Source organism: Nomascus leucogenys, chromosome 13 (assembly GCF_006542625.1).
Source record: "Nomascus leucogenys isolate Asia chromosome 13, Asia_NLE_v1, whole genome shotgun sequence".
Taxonomy (NCBI): Eukaryota; Metazoa; Chordata; class Mammalia; order Primates; family Hylobatidae; genus Nomascus; species Nomascus leucogenys.
In genome coordinates, this window is record NC_044393.1 from 34556201 (window position 1) to 34578464 (window position 22264).

The 22264-nt window shown below is 50.3% G+C and overlaps 1 protein-coding gene across 6 annotated transcripts in view; it reads left to right on the forward strand.

The window, feature by feature from the left end:
• The window catches only part of SIRPA (signal regulatory protein alpha), a 45424-nt gene that overhangs the window by 7966 nt on the left and 15194 nt on the right, over positions 1-22264 (forward strand). For all 6 annotated transcript variants that reach the window (XM_030826583.1, XM_030826587.1, XM_030826586.1 and 3 more), the window contains exons 3-5: positions 12464-12820; positions 18738-19055; positions 19657-19989. In XM_030826583.1, coding sequence (XP_030682443.1) covers positions 12464-12820; positions 18738-19055; positions 19657-19989 — 1008 coding nt within the window. The remainder of the gene's footprint in view (positions 1-12463; positions 12821-18737; positions 19056-19656; positions 19990-22264) is intronic.

Below are 22264 nucleotides of genomic sequence, written 5' to 3' on the forward strand. Positions count from 1 at the left end.
CGTCGGTATTCTCCAGAAATGGAAGCCCATGGTGGAAGGAAATACTAGGTACACGATGTGCTCGGCACAGGCTGAGCCTTGAACATGTGTTAGCTCTTCCTTATCTTTTTATTTTGGAAAATTTCAAACATATGCAAAATGAGAAGGAATGATGTAATGAGCCTCAGCTTTGACACTGATGAACTCTCTACCATGCTTGTCCCCTGCCCCTATTTTTGCTAGGGAGAGGAGAATCGGGGAGTATATAAAGCGAGTGCTAAACATGGGGTATCATTTCACCCACCAATACTCTCTCCACATCCCTTCATGTGAGCTGTTGTCTGACCCTCACCACGAGCCAAACAGTATGGTCCTTCATCCCCACTTTACAAATAAGGAAACTGAGGCTTCCCAAGGCCAAGTGGGGCTCATCCTTAGGCCACACAGCCAGTGAGAGGTAAAGCCAGGCTCCACTCCTCACTTTACCCTTAACCACTTTGCAGTCATTATTAGGGTCATTTTAATTGTAAATATTCATTCAACAAATATTTTTGAGCACCTACTATGTGCCAGGGATGGCTCTAGGTGCTTGGAGGATACAAATGTGAACAAGACAGACAAAAACACCTGCTCTCGTGCAGCAGACATTCTAGTGAGGAAGAAAATAACACACCCAAGTAAACAAATGATGCCAGGTAGCTGGGGAGAAAAGCAGGAGGAGGGAAGGGAGAAGGTTAGTCAGGACAGAGGGAGGGCCGCTGTAAGGAGCAGAGGCCTCAAGAAAATGGAGAGGTAAGGCCAGGTGCGGTGGCTCATGCCTATAATCCCAGCACTTTGGGAGGCTGAGGTGGGCAGATCACCTGAGGTCAGGAGTTTGAGACCAGCCTGGCCAACATGGCAAAATCCCATCTCCACTAAAAATACAAAAATTAGCCGGGCATGGTGGCGTGTGCCTGTAATCCCAGCTACTCTGGAGGCTGCAGCAGGAGAATCGCTTGACCCCAGGAGGCAGAGGTTGCAGTGAGCCGAGATTGCACCACTGCACTCCAGCCCGGGTGACAGAGCAAGACTGTCTCAAAAAAAAAAAAAAAAAAAAAAAAAAAAAAGAAAAGAAAATGGAGGAGTAGCCACAGGGGATAGCAGGAAAAGAGCCCTCCGTGTGGGAGGAATGGCAGGTGCAAAGGCCCTGAGGCAGGAATGAGCTTGTATGTTCCAGGAATTGCAAAGAGGCCAGTGGGGCTGGAGTGAAAGGAGAAGAGGTGGGGGAGTGAGCAGAGGTCAGGGCCAGACCAGCAGGATCTGGCTCATTGAGCACCTAACATGGAGCATGTCTGGCTTGTGAGAGGATCATTATGCATTCTCTCATTTAATTCTCACCACGGTTCTGTAAGATGGGAAATACCATTAACCCATTGGACAGATGAAGAAACTGAGACACAGAGAGGTAAAGTGACTTGCCTAAGGTCACACAGCTTTGATGTGCAGAACTAGGATTTAGGCCCCTGAATGCTGCAGCATCCCCATTGCTGCTTTCCACAGCCACCCTTGACCCCTTCAGGCTCTTCACCCATAGCAGCTGGAGTGAATCAAGTCATCTTTGATTCTGCTGGAAACCTTTATCGGTTTCCAGCATGGCATTTCTGAACCATGTCTGTCTCTTCATCCTCACCTCTTACCACTCTCCTTCCTCCTTGGGCTTCAGCCTTGGCAGCCTCCCTTCTGGCCTTTCACCAGCTTCTTTCCCACCCCAGGGCCTTTGAACTGGCTGTCTCCTACGGGAGCATCTTCCCTGGTCTTCGCTTCTTTTGGATCTCAGCTGCCACCTCCCTTCCTTGGATGCTGTCCCAACCACCCCATTCCAAAAGAGGTTCTCGCTTGTGATTCTCTATCACTGGGCCAAATCTGCCTGTTGCCTAGTGCTTCTAGCCATTTCTATATTAATTCATTTCATTATTTCAGCCCTGTCTACCCCACTAGGATATAAGCTGCACGAGAGATGGGCTATGTCTCTTACTCACTGTTGGGCCTCCCAGGACCTCAGCACAGGGCCTGACACACAGTAGGTGGGTTAATAGATATTGATTGAATAAAAGAACAAGGTGGGTACTAAAATCCCCCTTTTAAAGAGGAGGCTTGGAGTTATGAGGTTGTACAAGCAAAGCTTATTCCCTAACTACCACAGTCCCCCCTCTGCAGCCAGGGCCGGGATCATACCACAGTTCCCTGCCCATCAAGCTGTCATGAAGAGCCCTAAGATATCAGGAAGCACGAAGATATCAATGCCAGGAGGGATAGGAGGAGGCAGCCAAGAAACCCCAGAATTTGTACTTAAAATTCTGGCTACACAAACTACTTGCCCCACTTTAGACACCATGATGAATGATCAGGTGCTGCAAACCATGAAACATGACGTAATTAGTGCTGCACTCTTGGCTGAGGGTTGGCTTGGAGGCCCCACCTTGAGGTTAGCCTCCCCCAGAGGGTCACTGCACGAGGCAGTCTGATGCGGGGTGGGGGTTAGAACAGAGAGAGGTGGAATCAGACCACTCGGCAGCCCTGTGACCATGGCCAAATGGTCGTACCTCCCAAAGCTTCACATCTGGTCCTCCGCGAAATGAGGGTGGTGACAGCCCTGTCTTACTGGGTTCCTGCAGAGGTTCCATGAGGCCTGTCTTGCTCTGGGCAGCATCGACGCTTATTAGCTATTGTTACTGCTGTTATGTAATTGTCATCATTTTATGGTTTGGGAATTTTAAAAGCTCCATCTTTTGCCAGCAGGGATACCTGAAACCCACTCCTGTGCCCCTCAGCCTCAGTTTCCCCTTCTGTGACTGGGAGGCTTGGCTCGGCTCCTCTCTTGCAGGTCCCTTCCAGCCCTGATGCTCCAGCCTGCATGTCCTCCTGGCCCTTTGTCTTGATGACTCCACAGACTTCTCTGGCAGGAGAGGCCATGGAGGGGCTTCTGCTTTGGGGCACATTCCTGAATTGGAGTCCAGCATGTGCCGCTTACTGGCTGTGTGCTCTGGGGCAGGTGTCTTCCCAGCTCTGAGCCTCCGTTTCCCCATCTGCAAAATGGAACTGCTAACACTGTTTCCTCCCAAATGGGTGACTGTTGAGGGTTAAGGAATTAAGAGCCGTGGAAAGTGCTTTTGCAAGCTGCAAAATGCTCTATAAAAGGAATCAGTGAATAGTGTCAGCTTGGGGAAAAATCCCGTCAGTCCGGAGACTGTCTGCTGCCGGCAGTGTGCTGAAACCCTGGCAAATGTCGTTTAATAAATGCGTGTTGCTTTTAAGAGGGCCTTTATCTCAGCTGGGAAAATGTGTGCGCATCCTTGGCAACCTGAGAATCCAGAAGCGTGAACTGGAGGGGACCTGTCACAGGGAGAAGCGATCGCATGGGGTGGCTCCAGGCTCCAGTGTTGAAATCCCACCTCTGCCACTTACCTGCCTCTGCAGGCTCTGCTTCCTCATCTGTAGGAGGGGACAGTGACAATAACACCTGCCACTCTGGGCTGGGATGTCCTGAGGGCTAAATGAAGGCTTCTGGTTATCTGGCCTAACCCATGCATTGCCCCCATGAAAGTGTGGCTGTGCAGCACCAGGGCCTGTGTCAGGGCAATGGTTGGGGCCTGGAGGTTGGGAGGACCTCCCAACCGCAGCCTCTCCAGGCCTTACTCCAGGCCTCAGTTTCTTCCTCTGCAAAATGAGGAGGAGGAAAGGTCCTTAGGTTGTCAAGGCACCAAGCCTAGTAGATGTCAATGTCCTCTACCTGCTCTCCCAGCCTCTGCTTGTCCCCCAAAGCCTGTTAATTCTAAAGGATATTTACACAGATTTGCAGTTCTCTTCCTGCCGCTTTGCAAACAGGGTCACACTGCAAGCATCACTTCATCACCTCCAGGTTCCATCTGAACCTGGCAAATGCTCCATAGGGCTCCCAGCGCTGCCTGTCCCCGCTGCCTCCATGCCAGCAGTGTGCTCAGCCTGCCTACAGGTCCATGCCAGAGGGGCCTCATGCATGCATCGAGGCAGAGCTGGTTCTGCCTCGGAGAGGATCCTGAGCCTCTCAGGCTTAAGGACGTGGTCATCTGTCGCCCCCTTCATCTTTAGACACCCATCTGCGTGGTGACAGCTGCTCTGCATTGAGTACTTTACTCTGTGCCAGGCACGCTAGCCTGTTTCATCCTCAGAACAACCCTAGTATTGTTATCATCATCATCATCATCATCAGACCCATTCTACAGATAAAGAGCCAGAGGTCCAGAGGGGGCGAAACATTTCCTGGAGTCTCATAGGTAGCAGAGTTGGAATCCAAATCAAAACATACTTTTAACAAGTGCCAGGCACTGCTCCAACCCTGGGGAAGAAAACTCAGTTCCTGCTCTCAAAGGACTTATAAGTGAGTCTATGATAGGGAGATGAGCACTTTAAAAAAATTAACAAGGAAATGCATAGTTTTTTTGAGTGAGGATGATATATCGAACAATTAGGCAGAGCCAGGGACATTGAGGTGGATAGTATCTTAGACAGAAGGGCCAAGGAAGGCCTCTCAGATAGGCCTGAAGGAGGGGAGGGAGCCAGACATGTAGATATTTAGGGATGAGAGTGCCAGGCAGAGGTAATGGCGAGTGCAAAGGCCATGTGGTGAGTGGAGAATCTGGCACGATTGGGGAAAAGCAAGGCTGTAGGCCCCTGGGGCCACTGTAAAAATTCTGGATTTCACTCTGAGTGCAGTGGGGGCTGTGGGAGGGTTTTGCACAAAGGAGGAACCGTCACCTGACTTAGGTTTTAGAGGCTTCTCTGGCTGCTGGGGGAATGTGGCTGGTAGAGAGGTGAGGCAGAGGCAGGGAGGTCAGCATGGAGGTTCAGTCAGGGTCGTAAGGAGAGGTCAGGGTCTGGTCATGTGTTGGAAGTTGAGCCAGCAGGATCTACTAACAGATGGGTTGTGGGACACGGATGAAAGGCAGTCAAGGAAATGTCTCATTCTCAGTCCGGCACTTCTAACCACGGAGCATCTGACCTGGGGAGGGAGGGGGCTGCATTTCCTGTTTACAGGTGAAGAAACAGGCTTAGAGAAAAGCAACTTTGCCAAGCACCATGCTAGAGACAAGACATAAAGGTCCTCCGGCCCCAGAGCCCAAGCTCTGGACGGTCTTAGCACCTTAGAAGTTTACCTACTGCATGGAAGGGGCCACCAGAGTCTGCCCCTTCCCTGCAGGGATGTGGCACAGCACTGAGTTCTCAGAGCTACCCAGGGCAAGGGTGAAGGAGTGGGGACCCTGAGCCCCTGGGCCAGCTGTCAGCTTATTTACCAGGCCACATGCATCCCCATTTTTGGTGGCTTCAATGCAGGTAGCAGTTTCTATCACAGCACCTGCTTTGTCCCTGCCCAATGGGTGTATCCAGTGGTGCCAGCAGAATGCTCCCAGTGCTGGCCTGCTCTTCAGATGGGCAACCGAAACCATCCTTCGGGGCGCTAGGTTAGCCCAGTCCCAGGTCCTCCCCATCTCAGCTTCCTTACAGCCAGTGAGCACGTTCCAAGGACTCTACCCTGAGTCCTGTCACCTCTGCATCTTTGCTCATATGGTTCCCTCCTCTTGGAATGCCTTCCTTCACCCCAGCCTCTGTCAGCCTTTAAGATCTAGCTCAGGGGCCACCAGCTCCAGGAAGTCTTCCTGGGTTTCACTCTCTTCCAGAACCCCATCCCCAAACCTCCTCTTGCAACACCGATCACCATGTGTGTGGTCATTGCTCATGTCCAGGACTGCCCCACATGCTAAGATACTCTCAAGGGCAAGGGCCTGTCTTACTTGGCTCTGTTTTCTGTGGTATCTAGGACAGGGCCTGGCAGCAGAGTGAGGTTTGAGAGGGCATGAATGAATCATTCTGACTCCAGAGGAAATCGCTGTGTAGTCATGGCTGTTGGAGCCCCAAGCTCTCTTGGGAACTGCGGCATCCATGCAGCCATCCACTGGCGCAGCCCCAGCTACCTTTCGCCCTCCTGCGTGGGGTCATGGGCTCCAGCAGATGGTTCTGGGCTAGCCTGTTCACAGCTGTGCCCTGTGGCCAGCACATAGTAAGTAGGTGCTCTGGAAAGGTTAGCACCTCCTATCAAGGGCACAACCCTAGACAGATACCACACAGGGTGTTGACTGCCGGGAGCCCATGGTAGACTTGAGGGAAGTGTGTCTCCTCACCTCCTCCATCACCCTTATGCTTGTGGAAACTTACACAGCAACTTCATCTATTCCAGGCACATGCCCAGCTGGACACACTCCCAAACACAGGCACACGGACACCTGGGGTGCACACAAATAGTGGCAAGTGTATACCTCCCTGCTTGTCAGTGCACACACCCTCGTAGTCACATTTACGCATACACCACTCTGTCACACACGTGCCACCCCCCCACACACACCCTCTACACACACACACCACACTCACGTGCATGCCGCTCCTGCATCACTCTCCCACACACTCACACCCTCCCACACATGCCTAGGCCACCATGATTCAGGCACTCTCCTGCACACAATTCACATGCCCACGCCCATGATCCCTAGCCCCCCATTCAGACACACTCCTGTGCTGCACTCTGACATATTCCGGCACACAGGCACCGTCTCTTTCACACTCCTCCTTGTGCCCATCCATGTGTACATGTGTGTGCAGATGCTTATGCTCTGTACACACATACATGTATGTACACACGTGTTCTCGTGTGCATACTCATGCACCCTCAGCACACTCATGTTCACATGTTCTATTGCACAACCCTGTACTATATCCTGTGTACATCCTCTTTAATGCACACTTAATGTTCACATGTTCTCTGCATAGCCCTTTATTACATCCTGTATGCATCCACTTTAATGCACATTTATGTTCACATGTGCTATTGCAAGGTCCTGTACTACACCCTGTGAGCACCCTCTTTAATGCACACTCTTGCACTGCATACTCTTGCACACAGCATTAAATCACACCCAGAAGATAGTAGAGGCAGCCCATGATGAGGAGCTGCTGTAAGTGCAGGGTGGAAAGTCGCAGCCTTCTGAGGATGGTGAATAACAATAATGATGAGGGAAGAAGGGAGCCGGGTATCACTGCAGCCACTTTAGAATGTTGAGCCCTGTGTACTGCCAGAGCTCTAGCCATAGCCTCCCAGACCCTGGGGATCCTTGAGTACAAACAAAGAATCTACAAAGAATCCAAACAGGTGGCCTCCAGCCTGTCCCTGTGGCTTGTGCTGTGGTGACCCACTGCTTCCAGGGGATGGGCAAGCTCCCATGCAGTGGCAATGAGTACCCGCCTGGGCAAGGCTGGCTCTTGGGAAATGTACTTGTTAGCTTCATTCTCCCCACCTCTTGAGACAGGCTTCTGGAAGACTCACACCCCAGGGTTAGGCAGCCCTCCCCATCCCTGCCTCAAGCTTTGCTTCTAAGTTGATTTTTTTTCTATTAGAAAAAACATCCATGTGGGCAGGGCGCAGTGGCTCATGCCTGTAATCCCAGCACTTTGAGAGGCTGAGGCGGGCAGATTGCCTGAGGTCAGGAGTTTGAGAACAGCCTGGCCAACATGGTGAAACTCCATCTCTACTAAAAACACAAAAATTAGCCAGGTGTGGTGCCAGGTGCCTGCAACCCCAGCTACTTGGGAGGCTGAGGCAGGAGAATTGCTTGAAGCCGGGAGGTGGAGGTTGCAGTGAGTTGAGATTGTGCCATTGCACTCCAGCCTGGGTGATGAGAGTGAGACTTCGTCTCAAAAGAAAAAGAAAGAAAAGTATCCATGCTAATTTTTTTCACCCTTTATGAAATTATTTTCATCCTTTAATCTCAAAAGCCACACACATGAACGTTGTTTTTTAAGAAATCTAATATATTTTCTAAATCCCAGTGGTCAGTTCTTAGCCCTCATCTTACTGCATCTCTCAGTGGCATTCAATGCAGGTGGTCACATCCTCCTTGGCCAATTCAAAGAAGAGAAAGGAGATGTGGCGGGAGAAGCAGGTCACAGGAAGGAGCCAGGAGATGGGATCTAAGATGCCAGCAGGAGCCTCTTGCCCAAGGGGGTTGGGTACATTCCAGAGGTAATCATTTGAGTGATTTCTTTGAAATCCATCTTTGCCTCGAGGGTGGAAGCTCCATGAGGCCAGTTACACAGCCATTTCACAGCCCTTAGCTCAGGGCCTGGCACAGGGCAGGATCCAGAATGCAGCACTGACCGCCCTTGCTGTGGACACTTACAACAAACATATGGTGACCACCCACTGTACTGACTTCTCCCCTTAGAAAACGTGTTCATGTGTTTTGTTTCATTACTTTAACTTTTTTCCAAAACCAATAAATGTTCACTGCAAAAAAATACAATATATGATTTATTATAAAGTAATAAGAAAACATGCCGACCTCCATCCTACCTCAGTCCCATTTCCCAGATGTAACACACCACAGCAGTGCCATGTTTAACTTATCATCCTTGCAAACCTTTTTCTCTAGTATCATTGTTTTTTTCCAAAATTGGGAGTTTGGGATCACTCTGGATCTACCACTTGGTAACAGACTCTGATCTTGTAACACATTTCCATTGTAATTCTGTACCATCATTTTCATGGCTATAGACTTGGCCTATAGCTGTGAAAGTAGATTTACCATGATGGGATCAGCCAATCTCCTTTCCTTGGATATTAGGAGATTTGCATTATCATACAAACACTTAAGTGAATGAAGCAAAATGTCTGCACATATTCTTAGTTACCTAAAGGTATGATGTTAGATTGTTTTTCTTCACTCATATTTTCACTACATCAGAATGTTGATTGCAGTTATCTTTGATGGTATGATGTGAGATTATTACTTTGTTTTCATACTTCTTTATTTTCTCTAAATGTCTTGCAATGAACAGGTTTTATTTGCATAAACACAATATTATTTAAAATGATGCCATGAAAATTTCTATATGACCGCCGTTTTTCATGGTAATGGCTTGTTATGGCTGCCTGTAATTCCACATAGGGGATAGGCCGTAATTTACTTAACCATCCCCTATCATTGACTGGCTGGGCTTTTTCCAACATTTTAAAGATCGTTATACAGGAAACCTACTCCATATCTGGGGTTATGTCCTCGGGGAGCAGCCCAGCAAAGGCTGGTGAACAGATTTCACACCTTTGGTTCATCCTGCCAAGCTGCTTTCCCGAAAGGATGTTCCAATTTCCACTCCCACCGGCAGCGCGTGGGAATGCCTGCCCAGCCGCCCTCCTCTCCCTGAGACGGTTCAGGCCCCTGGACAGTCGCATCCTCTGCCAGGAGGGCAAGAGAGAGCAGGAAATAATTTGGCCAGCAAGTGACCCCAGACCCAGAACCAGGAGTGATTTTTAACAAGCCTGATTCTCAGAACAGAACCTGCAAAGAAAAAGAAAGCAAGCAAGGAAAAAAAAAAACCTCTCTACTGGAAAAAACATACACATACACAGATTAAAATAATATTTGGCACTTACGTCGCACTTTTAAAATTCTTCAAACGCTTTATAAACACTAGCTAATTAATTAAGCCGCCTAAATCTGGCTGCAGTTGGTGGAGAGAGCTTGAGAGGAGCTAAAAAAAAAAATGGGGGAGCCAGCCCTACACAACTCCAGATTTTATTGTCGCCTGCCTGGGGTGTGATTACAGGCCTCCGGCTGCACCACAAGAATAGCCCTGCTCCAACATGCTGCACGCCTGACTCCGCAGCCTCTCCTGCGCCTCCTGCTCCCTCACCAACTGCTGACTCACAGCCCCGTGTGGTGTTATTGATAAGGATAATAATAACTGCAAGCCAGGCTCAGTCCCGGGCTCCAGGCATGCACCCTCTCCTGGATATGCCAGTATCAACTCCATTTAACATATGAAGAGAGAGGAGATTTGCCCAGGGTCATGGAGCCAACGAAATCCTTCCTTCCTTCATTCATTACCACATTCATTCTGCATATTTTTATCGATGACATTGTGTTTTAGGCAGGAGGTTGGAAACAGTCCCTTGTGGATCCTACATCCTACTATTGGGAATAGGACAATCCAGAGAAAATCAAATATATGAATAATATAGCTATGTGATAATAACGGGAATAGGAATTAAAACTTACCCAGCACCTATGCAGCAGGCATACCACTGTGTCGGTCCTCATGACTGTGCTGGGGTGGATGCCGGAATCCCACTTTATGGATGATGGAATGGGGGTCCAGGGAAGGTGGGTACAGAGGTGACTAAGAGGAGAGCCATGCTGTCGCCCAGGCCTGCTGGCCCCGGCAACTGTGCTCCCCCGAGGCAGCCTTTCCAGTTGGTCCCGTGTCGAGGCTGAAATACAGACCTGTCGGGAAAGTTCCTAGCTCAGTGCTGCTGGCAGCTGCTGGTGCTGCCTCTGATGTCTCCGCCTGGATGGGCCTCCTGGGCCTCCCACACATCTGTCTACCAGCCTCACCCCTCTCAGGCTGTCTGATGCTGGCTGGGCCTCTGTCCACTGTGGGTTCTGTTTTTTTCTCCTGCGCCATGAAGATCTTGCCATGTTCAACTTCAAATGGAAATGAAATGAGAAGCTGGACTTCCTGACAATAAAAGCAGTTGAGGTCTTAAGTGGTTGATCGGGAAAATAAAGTCGAAATGGTCATATTTACACCCAAAGCAGGTGAAGTGGTCTTAGGCACTCTGAGACTCCACTCACCTGCCATGAGAACCGGGCCCCAAGGGCGATCCTTTGCCAGAGTCAAGACTGGGTTAGGCTGGGAATGGGAGAAAGAGGCAGGACAATGGGCAGATAGCCCGAGGCTTGCTGCAGTGAGGGCAGATAAGGGTCTGTGAGCCTCCTTACCTGGCTGCCCTGTCCCTACCAGCGGGGCGGTGCCAGGCCACGGGTTGGTGGGCAAATTCACAGGGTCTCTCTTCTGCCCAGGCAGAGCCAGAGGGGCTGCTCTGGACATCTGCCACAGCCTTGTCTGATGTACAAGGCAAAGGTGGCCCAGGTCAGGGCAGGACAAGGTCACATGAAGGGTCAGTGGAGAGTCCAACTGGGGCCCCAGGTCACCTGTCACCTGCATACCAGGCAGCTGCCACTCCTCTGTCTACCTTGTTCTCTCCTTCTCCCCCATTCTAGTTCACTTTCTCACTCTGCCTCTGTCTCTCAGGCGTGTGTTTCTCTGAGGTCTTTATAATCATGATCTGTCTCTCTTTTTTTTGTTTCTTGTACCTCACCTTGTTCAGAATCAAGGCCCTGGCTCTGCCTTGCTCTGAACTGTTCTCACTTGGTCCCTAAGCATCTTCAACGCATCTCATGACAACCTCATCCTGCCCTCCTCTTCCTGTCTGGGCTCTCCCCCCTGCACCCCAATTTCTCCACCCAGGGTCCCTGTCTTGTGTTCCCCAGTGTCTCTGATTGGGGCTCAGGCTCCTGCAGCCGACCTCTACAACTCCTTCCAGCTACCCATTTGGGAGCCCTTGAGGCCTGGACTGGGTCCAGCTCCAGTGTGTCCCCATCACATTGAGGCCTGGATCACAGGGCATCAGTGCCCATCTCAGGGCTAAGTGACTTCTATGTTTGATCTCATTTTCTTTTCAGAACAAGGCAGAGGTTTGGGGGCTGTTCCACCCATCCTGTAGCTAAGAAAACTGAGACTCAAAACTGATGGGTAAATTAAGGTCCCACAAGAACAAGGGGCGAGCCAGGTTTCAAACCAGGTCCGATGACTCTAAAGACCAGATGCTGCATTTGGACACTGTCCCCAGCCTTGGCTTGTTTGGTCCTCCCGGAGATCCATTGAGGTGGGGTCATAGTAACTATTTTACAGATGAAGAAACCAAGGCTGAGAGCAGTAAGGGCAAACTAAGGCAGGTCTTGAATTTGTGTGGCACTTTGCAAGTCAGGCTCAGTCCCGGGCGCCAGGCGGGGATTCAAACACACTGGCATGAGTCTATGTTGGATATTCTTGGTCACCTGAGTGGTTGCCAAGGACACAGCTATAGGCCACTGATCGAGAACTCAAACCACGTTCTCCTACTGCCCAAACCGCTGAGTACAGCCTCCCTTCTCGGGGCCTGCATCCTGGGCCAGGCTAGAAACAGAATCTAATGCCTTGTAGAGCCCCACACATGCCTTTCCTCTGAGTCTTTGCCCAGGCTGTTCCCACTGTCTGGAACACCAGGCTCCCTTCTGGCTCATTCAGACTAGAATTAGAGAGCCCAGCTCAGATGTGACTCTTCCAGAGAGGGTCCAGGCATTCAAACCCACTCTCCCATGTCACTTAGCTTTCTGTGCCTCAGTGTCCCCACTTAGAATATAGGCTCATGTTGCAGGTTTGTTGTGAAGGTTAAATGAGATAATACATGCAATATACTGACCTCACAGCCTGCTCCTGGTGTGCACCCTGTCAATGAAAGTAACTGATAAACACTTGAGAAAACACAGAGGATCAGGTAAGGATAAAAAAAAAATGACTGCTTTGTGCTCCTTTCCAGGAGTGGCGGGTGAGGAGGAGCTGCAGGTGATTCAGCCTAAGAAGTCTGTATCGGTTGCAGCTGGAGAGTCGGCCACTCTGCACTGCCATGCGACCTCCCTCATCCCTGTGGGACCCATCCAGTGGTTCAGAGGAGCTGGACCAGGCCGGGAATTAATCTACAATCAGAAAGAAGGCCACTTCCCCCGGGTAACAGCTGTTTCAGACCCCACAAAGAGAAACAACATGGACTTTTCCATCCGCATCAGTAACATCACCCCAGCAGATGCCGGCACCTACTACTGTGTGAAGTTCCGGAAAGGGAGCCCTGTCGATGTGGAGTTTAAGTCTGGAGCAGGCACTGAGCTGTCTGTGCGTGGTGAGTACAGCGTGGGCCTCCTTCACCCCTGGTGTGTGACAATAACTCAATAATAACACCTTCCATTCTTTGAGCAATGATGAGGTGTGGTGGTGGCTGCCCCTTTTCATGAATTGATGTCTCCCCTTTTACAAATAAGGGAAGTTGAGGCCTGGAGATGTCATGCTATTTGCTGAAGGCTCCACGGCTGGTAAAGGGTGGGAACGTGTGCATCCTTCATCTGCCTGGCTCTGTAGCCCTGGCCTCTTCAAAGCTGACCCAGCCCTTTGGTTCCACAGATGAGGAAACTTGACAGATAGAGTGACTTGCCCGGGCACAGGGCCAGACCTCACCTGCTGCCTCCAGAGAGCACTCCCTCTCGGGGCAGCCGAGTCTCCTTTATGGGACAAGCACTCACTGAGAACCTACTGTGTGCCAGGCTCCGCCAAGCTTGTGTTCTCATCCCTTCCAATAAGAAATCCACCCAGGGCAGGGAGCAGGCAGGGTGTGTTTCCTTTATTTCGTCACCAAACACCAACTGAGATTCCTAAAAGGCACAGATTTACTGTTTAATCTGATGGCCCTGGTGAGAGGAGAAGCCAGAGGTTTGGGAATTTTCTGTGGGTCTTTTAGAAAAACCCTTGTGTGATTTAGGGACTGATTCATGCAGTCACTAAAGCCTCTGAACAAAGCTGGGTCATCATAGAATATCTCTCACCCCAGGGAGGAGGTCTCCTTTCTGGGTGACTTTGGGTTCCTCAGTTAAGGCAGCAAAGATGCTCATTTTGTATTTACTGCCAGAGCCCCATTCAAACTCCGGATTCTGGGACATTAGTGCAGGAAGCACCCTCAGACCATCCAGCCCAACCCCTAGTTACAGGTGGAAACTTGAAGTCAGGAGATGACAGGGGCCTTGTCCACAGTCATAGGCCCAGTTAGTGACAGGATCTGGACCAGAGCCCACATCTGATTCCAGGGAGGCTCCTTCCTGCCCCAGTGTTAGACATTGTTTCCATAGAAGAGCCTGGTGCATCATAGGTGCTGATTGAAAGCTCCTTGAACAGAACCGCTAAGCAGGAAGCCAGCACTTCTCCTTTTCATCAGTTTCCTAAAGGTTCACAATACTCACATTCAGACCATTAGGCCCATTGGTGGTTGGAAAACCTCTCCCAAACGTAAGCCATATCATTTGATACTGAGATTTCATATCAGGATAGAGACCTGCTCCATTGTGTAATAGCTACAGAATACTCCAGCTTATGGAAATACCAGATTTATTTTACAGCCTTCCATTGATGGATATGTAAGTTGCCCCAACCTTGAGCTATTAAAACAGTCCTGCAGTGGATGACCTTACACATGTGTGACCCTACTTACGGGGTAGATGCCCACTGGACGTGCCATTGCTAGATCAGAGGGGGTGTGTGTTTTAATGTGTGTGGCTATGGCCTAATTTCCCTCCTAGACATTATAACAATCAAGTCTCCCCACAACCGCTGGACATAGGCAGGGAGGGTGGCTTTATTCTGATTGTGCAGATATTATAGGAAAAGACATTGAAGTTCCCAGATGATGCATCTCGTGCCTAGACAATCACAGCAAGTAAGTGGCTCAGGTGTGACCCAGATCTGCTGACTCCTAGCAGAGTGCTCACTCCTCTTTGCCATGCTGTCAGCCTAAATGATGCCCTGGATGAGAAAGGAGGGAGGTGGGAGGGGGCCAGGGAGCAGCAGCTGGGCCAGATCCTCATCCTGACACTTTCTCCTTTTATAACAAGTACTATGAAGGAAGAGCCATTTCTTGCCCCCTTTACAGATAAGGATTCTGAGGCTCAGAGAGGAGACCTGTGTGGTGAGCCAGTGGGGGAGCCAAGGTTTGATCCCCACCAGCCTGACTCACAGCCCCTGTCTCTGTAACACTCAGCTATGCTTGTCAAAGTGTGAAGAAATGCTCCACCCTTCTCATTCCAAACTCTTGCAGTTCTATAGCAACATGCATAGGCTGAGGCAGGAGAATGCTTGAACCCAGGAGACGGAGATTACAGTGAGCCGAGATCGCACCACTGCACTCCAGCCTGGTGACAGGGCAAGACTCTGTCTCAAAAGAAAGAAAAAACAAAACAAGTCCTATGGGAGTAGGAGGGACTGGCCCCCATCAGAAAGGTCCTGCAGATGTCTCATGATATGGGAACTTGTTCCTAAAGGACAGGTCTCAGAACATCACTGAGTAGCATCCATGGAGCAGAGTTGGGCCTCCTGCAGCCCAGCAGACCACGTGCCCACCTACTCATGGTGCTGAGGACTAAGGATGAGGAGATGAGGCATTTCCTGGTGGGTGCTTGGGGCTCATTGGAGCAAGAATTTATATTATCCCCTCAGGCTGTCAGGAGCCCACTGACTTCAGTTTATGGCTATAGGGTAACCAGATCTGGGTACCCTGGAGGGAGGCTTCTCCCTAGAACTGCATGAAGTCAGGGATCTCAAAGGGAAAAAGGGAAGGTGGTGGTCAGTGTCAGGGTTCATGAAGTTCAGGCACTTGCTCAATTGATTGACACAAGAGCTTGGGGAACACTGGAAATGCCCATTGGGTACATGAGGGATGAGGAGACAGTGCCTTCGCTTTTCTCAGCCTCAGTTTCCTCATCTGTAGAATGGTGATAATCAGGGACTCCTTTGGCAGAGTGGAAAAGATTTGAGTTCCTGTATATAAAACACCCAATGCAGAGTAGACACCCCCAAATCAAGGTTTTTTTTTTCAATTATTTTTGAGATGGAGTTTCACTCTTGTTGCCCAGGCTGGAGTGCAATGGTGCCATCTCGGCTCACTGCAACCTCCACCTCCTGGGTTCAAGCGATTCTGCTTCAGCCTCCCAAGTAGCTGGGATTACAGGCACCCACCACCACAGCCAGCTTTTTTTTTTTTTGTATTTTTAGTAGAGACAGGGTTTCATCAGGTTGGCCAGGCTGGTCCCAAACTCCTGACCTCAGGTGATCCACCCACCTCAGCCTCCCAAAGTGCTGGGATTACAGGTGTGAGCCACTGCACCCTGCCATCAAGGTGTTATTTTAAGATGTGTTACCTTGGGCAACCCAGTTCCCCTTGCTGAGCCTCAGTTTCCCCATGTGTAGAACGTCGATAATTGTACCAACCTTTCCAGGATGTTATGAGGTTGCAGGGAGCCTGGGGAGAAAATAGACCATAGTAAGCAATGGGGTTTTCCCAAGATCATGTGATCTTGGGCAAATCCTGGCTTCCCTGAGTCCTCAGCTTCCCTGTCTATGAAATGATGATGATGATTGCCAACCCTCACAGGTTCTGTGAGGATTGGAGAGGATGTACAGAGCCTCGGAATGGTGGCGGTGTTCGGGTTATCACTGAGCTCCTGCAGAACTGTAATTAGGAGAGTGTAGCCAGAGTCCAACTGCCTGGGCCCCATCCCAGCTCTGCCACCTCCTGGCTCTGTGACCTGGGACAAGGCACTCCACCACCATGGGCCTCAGTGTCCTCACTTGTCAGTGATAACACCAACCTCACAGACCAGGAGTTGGGACGGAATGAGTTAAATCCTGTAGAGTGCTTAGGGCAGCGCCTGGCCTGCAGTCAATGTTCAACAGATGTGAGCTGTGTGATGTGAAGCCATGCGACCTCAGATGGGTCAGTGCTCCTCCAGGCCTCAAGGGTAAATGGTCCTTAGGATGTACGCAGGTAGTTTTCAATCTTGGCTGCTCTTTAGGATCATCTGGGAAACTTTGCAATAAATCCCGGGCTCCACCACAGAAATGCCTCTTCAATTGGCCTGGCAGGGGCCTAGGCTTCTGAAGTTTTTAATTAATCCAGAAGATTCTAATACAGAGCCAGGACTGAAAATCCCTGGGATAGACACCCAGAGGTCACAGAGGACAAGTTGGAAAAGATGGTCCTCTGTGGTGCCAGATGGGAGAACAGCTTTTCAGGGTGTGGATGCTTCTGAACAATGTGCACCCGGGACAGCTCTTTGGAGGCCCCAGTGGCCTGGCCAGACCTCTTCTTATAATACAGGCCTTGGGGGCCGAGGTAGGGGCCCCAGACAAAGCCCTGCTCAGATCCAGCCTCAGTGTGGAGAAACCTTCCATCTTGAAAATGTTTGTGTCTAAACGACCGCCGGAATCCCAGCAAATCCTTCCAGTTCGGCCCCAGAATCCTCCCTGCCTCGACACACCAAGATGTCACGGAGGAGTCTGTTCCCTCCTCCCTTAAAATGCTTCCAGCTTCTGTAAATGGCTCCTCTGGAGGGAGGCGCCTGTGATCTTGTTTGTGTTTTGAAAGCCAATTCGCCAAACTTGTTTCCTGAGGGGATTGTTTAGAAAGGGGAGAGAATCCTCACTTGGTGGTTTCTGCTCCTTTTATCATGTGGGTTTGTCATGAGCCGCAGGGAGCAGGGTTTGAGCCTTTTCTTGGTGTTTCTGCTCCTCTTTGTTCTGCTGCCTGAAGGATAAATGTGTAGATTCAGAAGCAATAATGACCAGACCTCCTGATAACAGTCACAGGGGTCATTTATTAAGCACCTGCTGCATACCAGGCTCTGTGCTTGCATTCATCCTCCCTCTTCTTACCAGAGTGGGGTTTGTATCCACTTTTGGCCCTGGACCTCTCTGAGCTTCGTCCTAAAAGGGGCTCACACAAGGATCCCCTCACAGAGATGGAGTGAGGATTAAAGAGCTGAGGGGCATGGAGGGAGCAGCCAGTGTCCAGCGCCAGAGAAGCCCTGGATAAATGGGAACTGATTGCAGCCCCTCAGCCCTGTGGGGACATCCAGGCTGCTGGCCTCAATGACTTGACTTCTTCAAGTGACACCCTCGTTACTGTGCCCCCAAAATGTTTGATGGGTGTTAGGGAGCAAGTTAATATTTACAAATGCAAGTATGTGTGATATGTGCTTCCTGGTGACTGCGATAGGAGGTACAGGGTAATGATTAGCAATTTGGAGACACGTTTAGGACCCATCTGCAGGGAGAAACAGCCCGCGTTCTGATTCAGCCGTTTGTGTGCTTTCAGGACCCAGGAAGTGCTTCTGCCTGCTTGGGCGCCCTGTGTCTGTGTAATTAATTGATAATTAAGAAATTAACCACTTTGGCTTTCTCCACACTTGGTGATCTTTAGTATCTATCCAAAACTGACCCCAAAGAAGACCCCAGATTCAGAAAAGTGTCCCTTCCTTTCAAATTTAGCACTTAGCACAGATTAGACCCTGCTGGAATATTTGTGGAGAAAATGAAAAATATGAAGTAAATTCATAAATACCTGAAGAGAGAGCTTTGGATATGAATAAAGTCTGAGTTAAAGTTAGATCTGTTTTTGCTTATTTTCGTGAAGCATCTTCTGTGTTTATGCAAAGCAAAACTGCTTCTGTTGCCTCATTTAATCCTCGCTGCATCCTAGGAAGGAGAAATGCTGCTGTCCCATTTTGCAGACAAGGAGCTGGGTGTGCCAGGCCGCCCCTCTCATGGGCTGAGTGGCCTGGTTCCAGCTCTCATGGTGGTGCCACTTTGCTACTTACTCCCTGCACTGACCTCTATAAACGCTCTCTCTGAGGTTGGCACTGTTGCCAGGAGAGGCAGGGTAGAAAAGTTAATACCGAGGATGAGATGGATCGTTAATTTTGATCCTGTGCCCAAATTGGTGGAAGTCACCATGTGTGGAGTGGAGAAGTTTGAACTCAGGCCTGGACTTCCCTCCGGGCCCTGCCCCTACACTGTCTGACCTCACGTGGGTCCTCACCTCTCCCAACCTTTGCATCCTGCTCTGTAAAATGAGAATAAGGACACCACCCTCATTAATCCTTCCACATTATTGGAAGGATAAAAAATAATGTCTCAGAAGGTTCTTAACGTGTCACACACTTATCGTTAGTGATTGTCATCTGAGTCATGTCTCCTGATTATCGATGCTCCTTTTGTAGCCAAACCCTCTGCCCCCGTGGTATCGGGCCCTGCGGCAAGGGCCACACCTACGCACACAGTGAGCTTCACCTGCGAGTCCCATGGCTTCTCACCCAGAGACATCACCCTGAAATGGTTCAAAAATGGGAATCAGCTCTCAGACTTCCAGACCAACGTGGACCCCGCAGGAGAGAGCGTGTCCTACAGCATCCATAGCACAGCCAAGGTAGTGCTGGCCCACGAGGACGTTCGCTCTCAAGTCATCTGTGAGGTGGCCCACGTCACCTTGCAGGGGGACCCTCTTCGTGGGACTGCCAACTTGTCTGAGACCATCCGAGGTAGAAGACCCTCACCCAGCCCAAGCCCACACCTGGCCGCCAAGCCCGACCCCCACCACCCTCCACTCATCCAGCTCTACTCTTGCTCCAGGGCTTGAAATGCCTGGAACCTAAATTCCTAACTGCCCACCTCCTATGCCCCTAGATGTACCAGCCACTTACTAACATTTTAATGGCAGTGGCTAGGTGACCACACCACCCACCAGGTGCCAAGGACTGTGCTAGCCGTTTCATTTATTTCACTGATAGCAAACACAATTAATGAGTACCTGCTATGAGCTAAGCCGCTATGTGCTTGGTGATTTTCTTTATTTTGCTACAGTTACAACATTCCAACTGCATGCCAGGGGTGGTGCTTATAGATTTCACTCATTCTTAGCCTAGCAGGAGCTACCAGTCCTTGAGCACCTACTGTGTGCTGGGCACTGTGCTTAGTAATTTCATTCCTATGCAAAGAGCACCCTCAATGTCTGAGCACCTGCTGCCTGCCTAGCACTGTCCTGGTGATGCCCTCACCGTGTTGGTGGGAGCTACATTATGGAGCCCTCCCTGTGATCTGTCTGTGCCACAAGGTCAGAGCTTCTGCCCTGTGCTGTTTCAGTTCCACCCACCTTGGAGGTTACTCAGCAGCCCATGAGGGCAGAGAACCAGGTGAATGTCACCTGCCAGGTGAGGAAGTTCTACCCCCAGAGACTACAGCTGACCTGGTTGGAGAATGGAAACGTGTCCCGGACAGAAACGGCCTCGACCCTTACAGAGAACAAGGATGGCACCTACAGCTGGATGAGCTGGCTCCTGGTGAATGTATCTGCCCACAGGGATGATGTGAAGCTCACCTGCCAGGTGGAGCATGACGGGCAGCCAGCGATCAGCAAAAGCCATGACCTGAAGGTCTCAGCCCACCCGAAGGAGCAGGGCTCAAATACCGCCGCTGGTGAGGCCTCTATTTCAGCTGACCCAGCTCTTTTAAACTTTTAATTTTGTGGGTTTTTTTAAATGTTAAAAGTAGTAATTCATGCTTATTGTAGAATAATCTAGAAGTCTATAAAGTACAATTTTAATGTCAGCTTCATTTCCCCAAATCCCACACTCCAAGAGTCACCACTGGTAAGAGTTTGATGCACATCTTGATAGATCTTTTGACATAGATTTATATCACAGGAGGAAAGAGGGAGAGAGGGGGCCCATCTGTTCATGGTGCCTGCATCTTCCCTTCTTTACCTGACAGTTGTCACATTCCCCATTTCTCACTGGCTCAGCCCCTCTTCCCTACTCTTTCTAGCCTCTGCCTCATCTCCCTGGCTGCCACTGGGAGCCTGCCCCACTGGAAGCCAGGGTGGAGTCATTCAGGGTGTTTGCAGCTTGTCCCACATACAGTCAGTGCTTCAGCGAACATCCTTGTACATGTTCCATCCCACATGTGACTATTTCTGTGTGATTGCCCAAGGAACACTTTAGGCCAAAAGGCATACTCATGTAAGGAGGAGATAATGCTGTCACTGCCCTGAGAGAGTGTAAGGGTGTCAAGGTGCCATTTTCTCAGCCCCTGCAATGTGGTGTTGGTGTACATCTCTTCTGTTTTCAAATGGTGGCACCTGGTCGGCATTTCAGTGCAGCCATGGAATATTTCATCACCTGTTATCAATGTGGCTGATGCCCTGTACGTAGTAGAACCCTTGAATGGATTAGAATAGAAGCCATTTCTGTCCTTCATGCACCCTTCAGGGAAGCTCTAAAAGACAGCCTTGGGGCTGTGTCAAAGTGACCCTTTGGTTTCACCAATGCCGGATTTTCTTAGGATGTGTAGGGCATCGGGCAATGCTGGGTTTTCATAGGATGTGTAGGGCATCGGGCAATGCTGGGTTTTCATAGGATGTGTAGGGCATCGGGCAATGCTGGGTTTTCATAGGAGTGTGGGCATCGGGCAATGCTGGGTTTTCATAGGATGTGTGGAGCATTGGCCAATGCCGGGTTTTCCTAGGACGTGTAGGGCATCGGGCAGTGCGGGTTTTCATAGGATGTGTAGGGCATCGGGCAGTGCCGGGTTTTCCTAGGACGTGTAGGGCATCGGGCAATGCCGGGTTTTCCTAGGACGTGTAGGGCATCGGGCAGTGCCGGGTTTTCATAGGACGTGTAGGGCATCGGGCAATGCCGGGTTTTCATAGGATGTGTAGGGCATCGGGGGACAGGATGTGTGGCTTTCCACACCAGCTCTGTTGCATACTTGCTGTGTGACCTTGGACGAGTCAGTGCCTCTCTCCGGGCCTCCACTTGCTTGTGGCTGTGTTGAAGGGGATGAGCTTCATGATCCCTCAGCTCTGAGTCTCAGCTGGTAGGGGCCATGATTATCTTGCTCAGCATTGCAGCTTCAGGGCCTGACCACAGTAGGCACTCAATAAATGCTTTTTGAGTGAAAGAGGATAAAAGAGTTAGTTGGTTGGCTGGTTGCTTGGTTGGTTGGTTGGTTGGTTGGTTGGTTGGTTGGTTGGTTACATAATCCTTAGCCAATGAGGTAGAGATGACTGTTGGCCCCAGTAACAGAAGAAGAAGCCAGGGTTTGGAGGGAGGCTTAACTGACTTGTCCAGGGTCACACAGCTACTTAGTAGCATAGATTTGAAAGCACTTTTCTGTGGCTTAGAGCCCTGCTTCTGATGAACCACTGTGTTCTACTCTATGACCCCCTTACCTGTGCTGTGGGCAGTCAAGCCTCCATCGTCATTTCAAGAGTCCTGGTTCAGAGCCCCTATGCTAACTCCTGAGCCCAGTGTGCACGGCCCAGGTGCCAGGCACAGATCGGTGGTCAGCCCCTGAGCTGTGCAGAGCCTGCTAGCCACATTGCCCTTCTTCTAGCTGCTGATTGAGTTTCCAGTGGATCTGGGGTGCCCTCATGACCGCTCTGTGGTTCACTCCAGATGAGAAGGAACGTTTCTGTTCCTCAGGAGCGAGGAACACTCCTGTATCCTGCAGCAGGGGTTCCTCCGTAGCTGTCAGCGGCGAATATATTCCCCCCTGGCACCTCAGCGTGGTTTTTGTGCTGTTTGTGGATGAGCCTCGTGGGCAAGTGTGTACAGACCTGTGAGTGTGCCCATGTGGCTTGAGACATCTGAGAAGGTCCAGCCAGATGTTCTCAGTTAATGATGCCTGCTTTAGTGGTGAAAAGCTGTGGTGGGTTTGGTTTTCTCTGTTTTTAATCTGCGTACATGAAGCC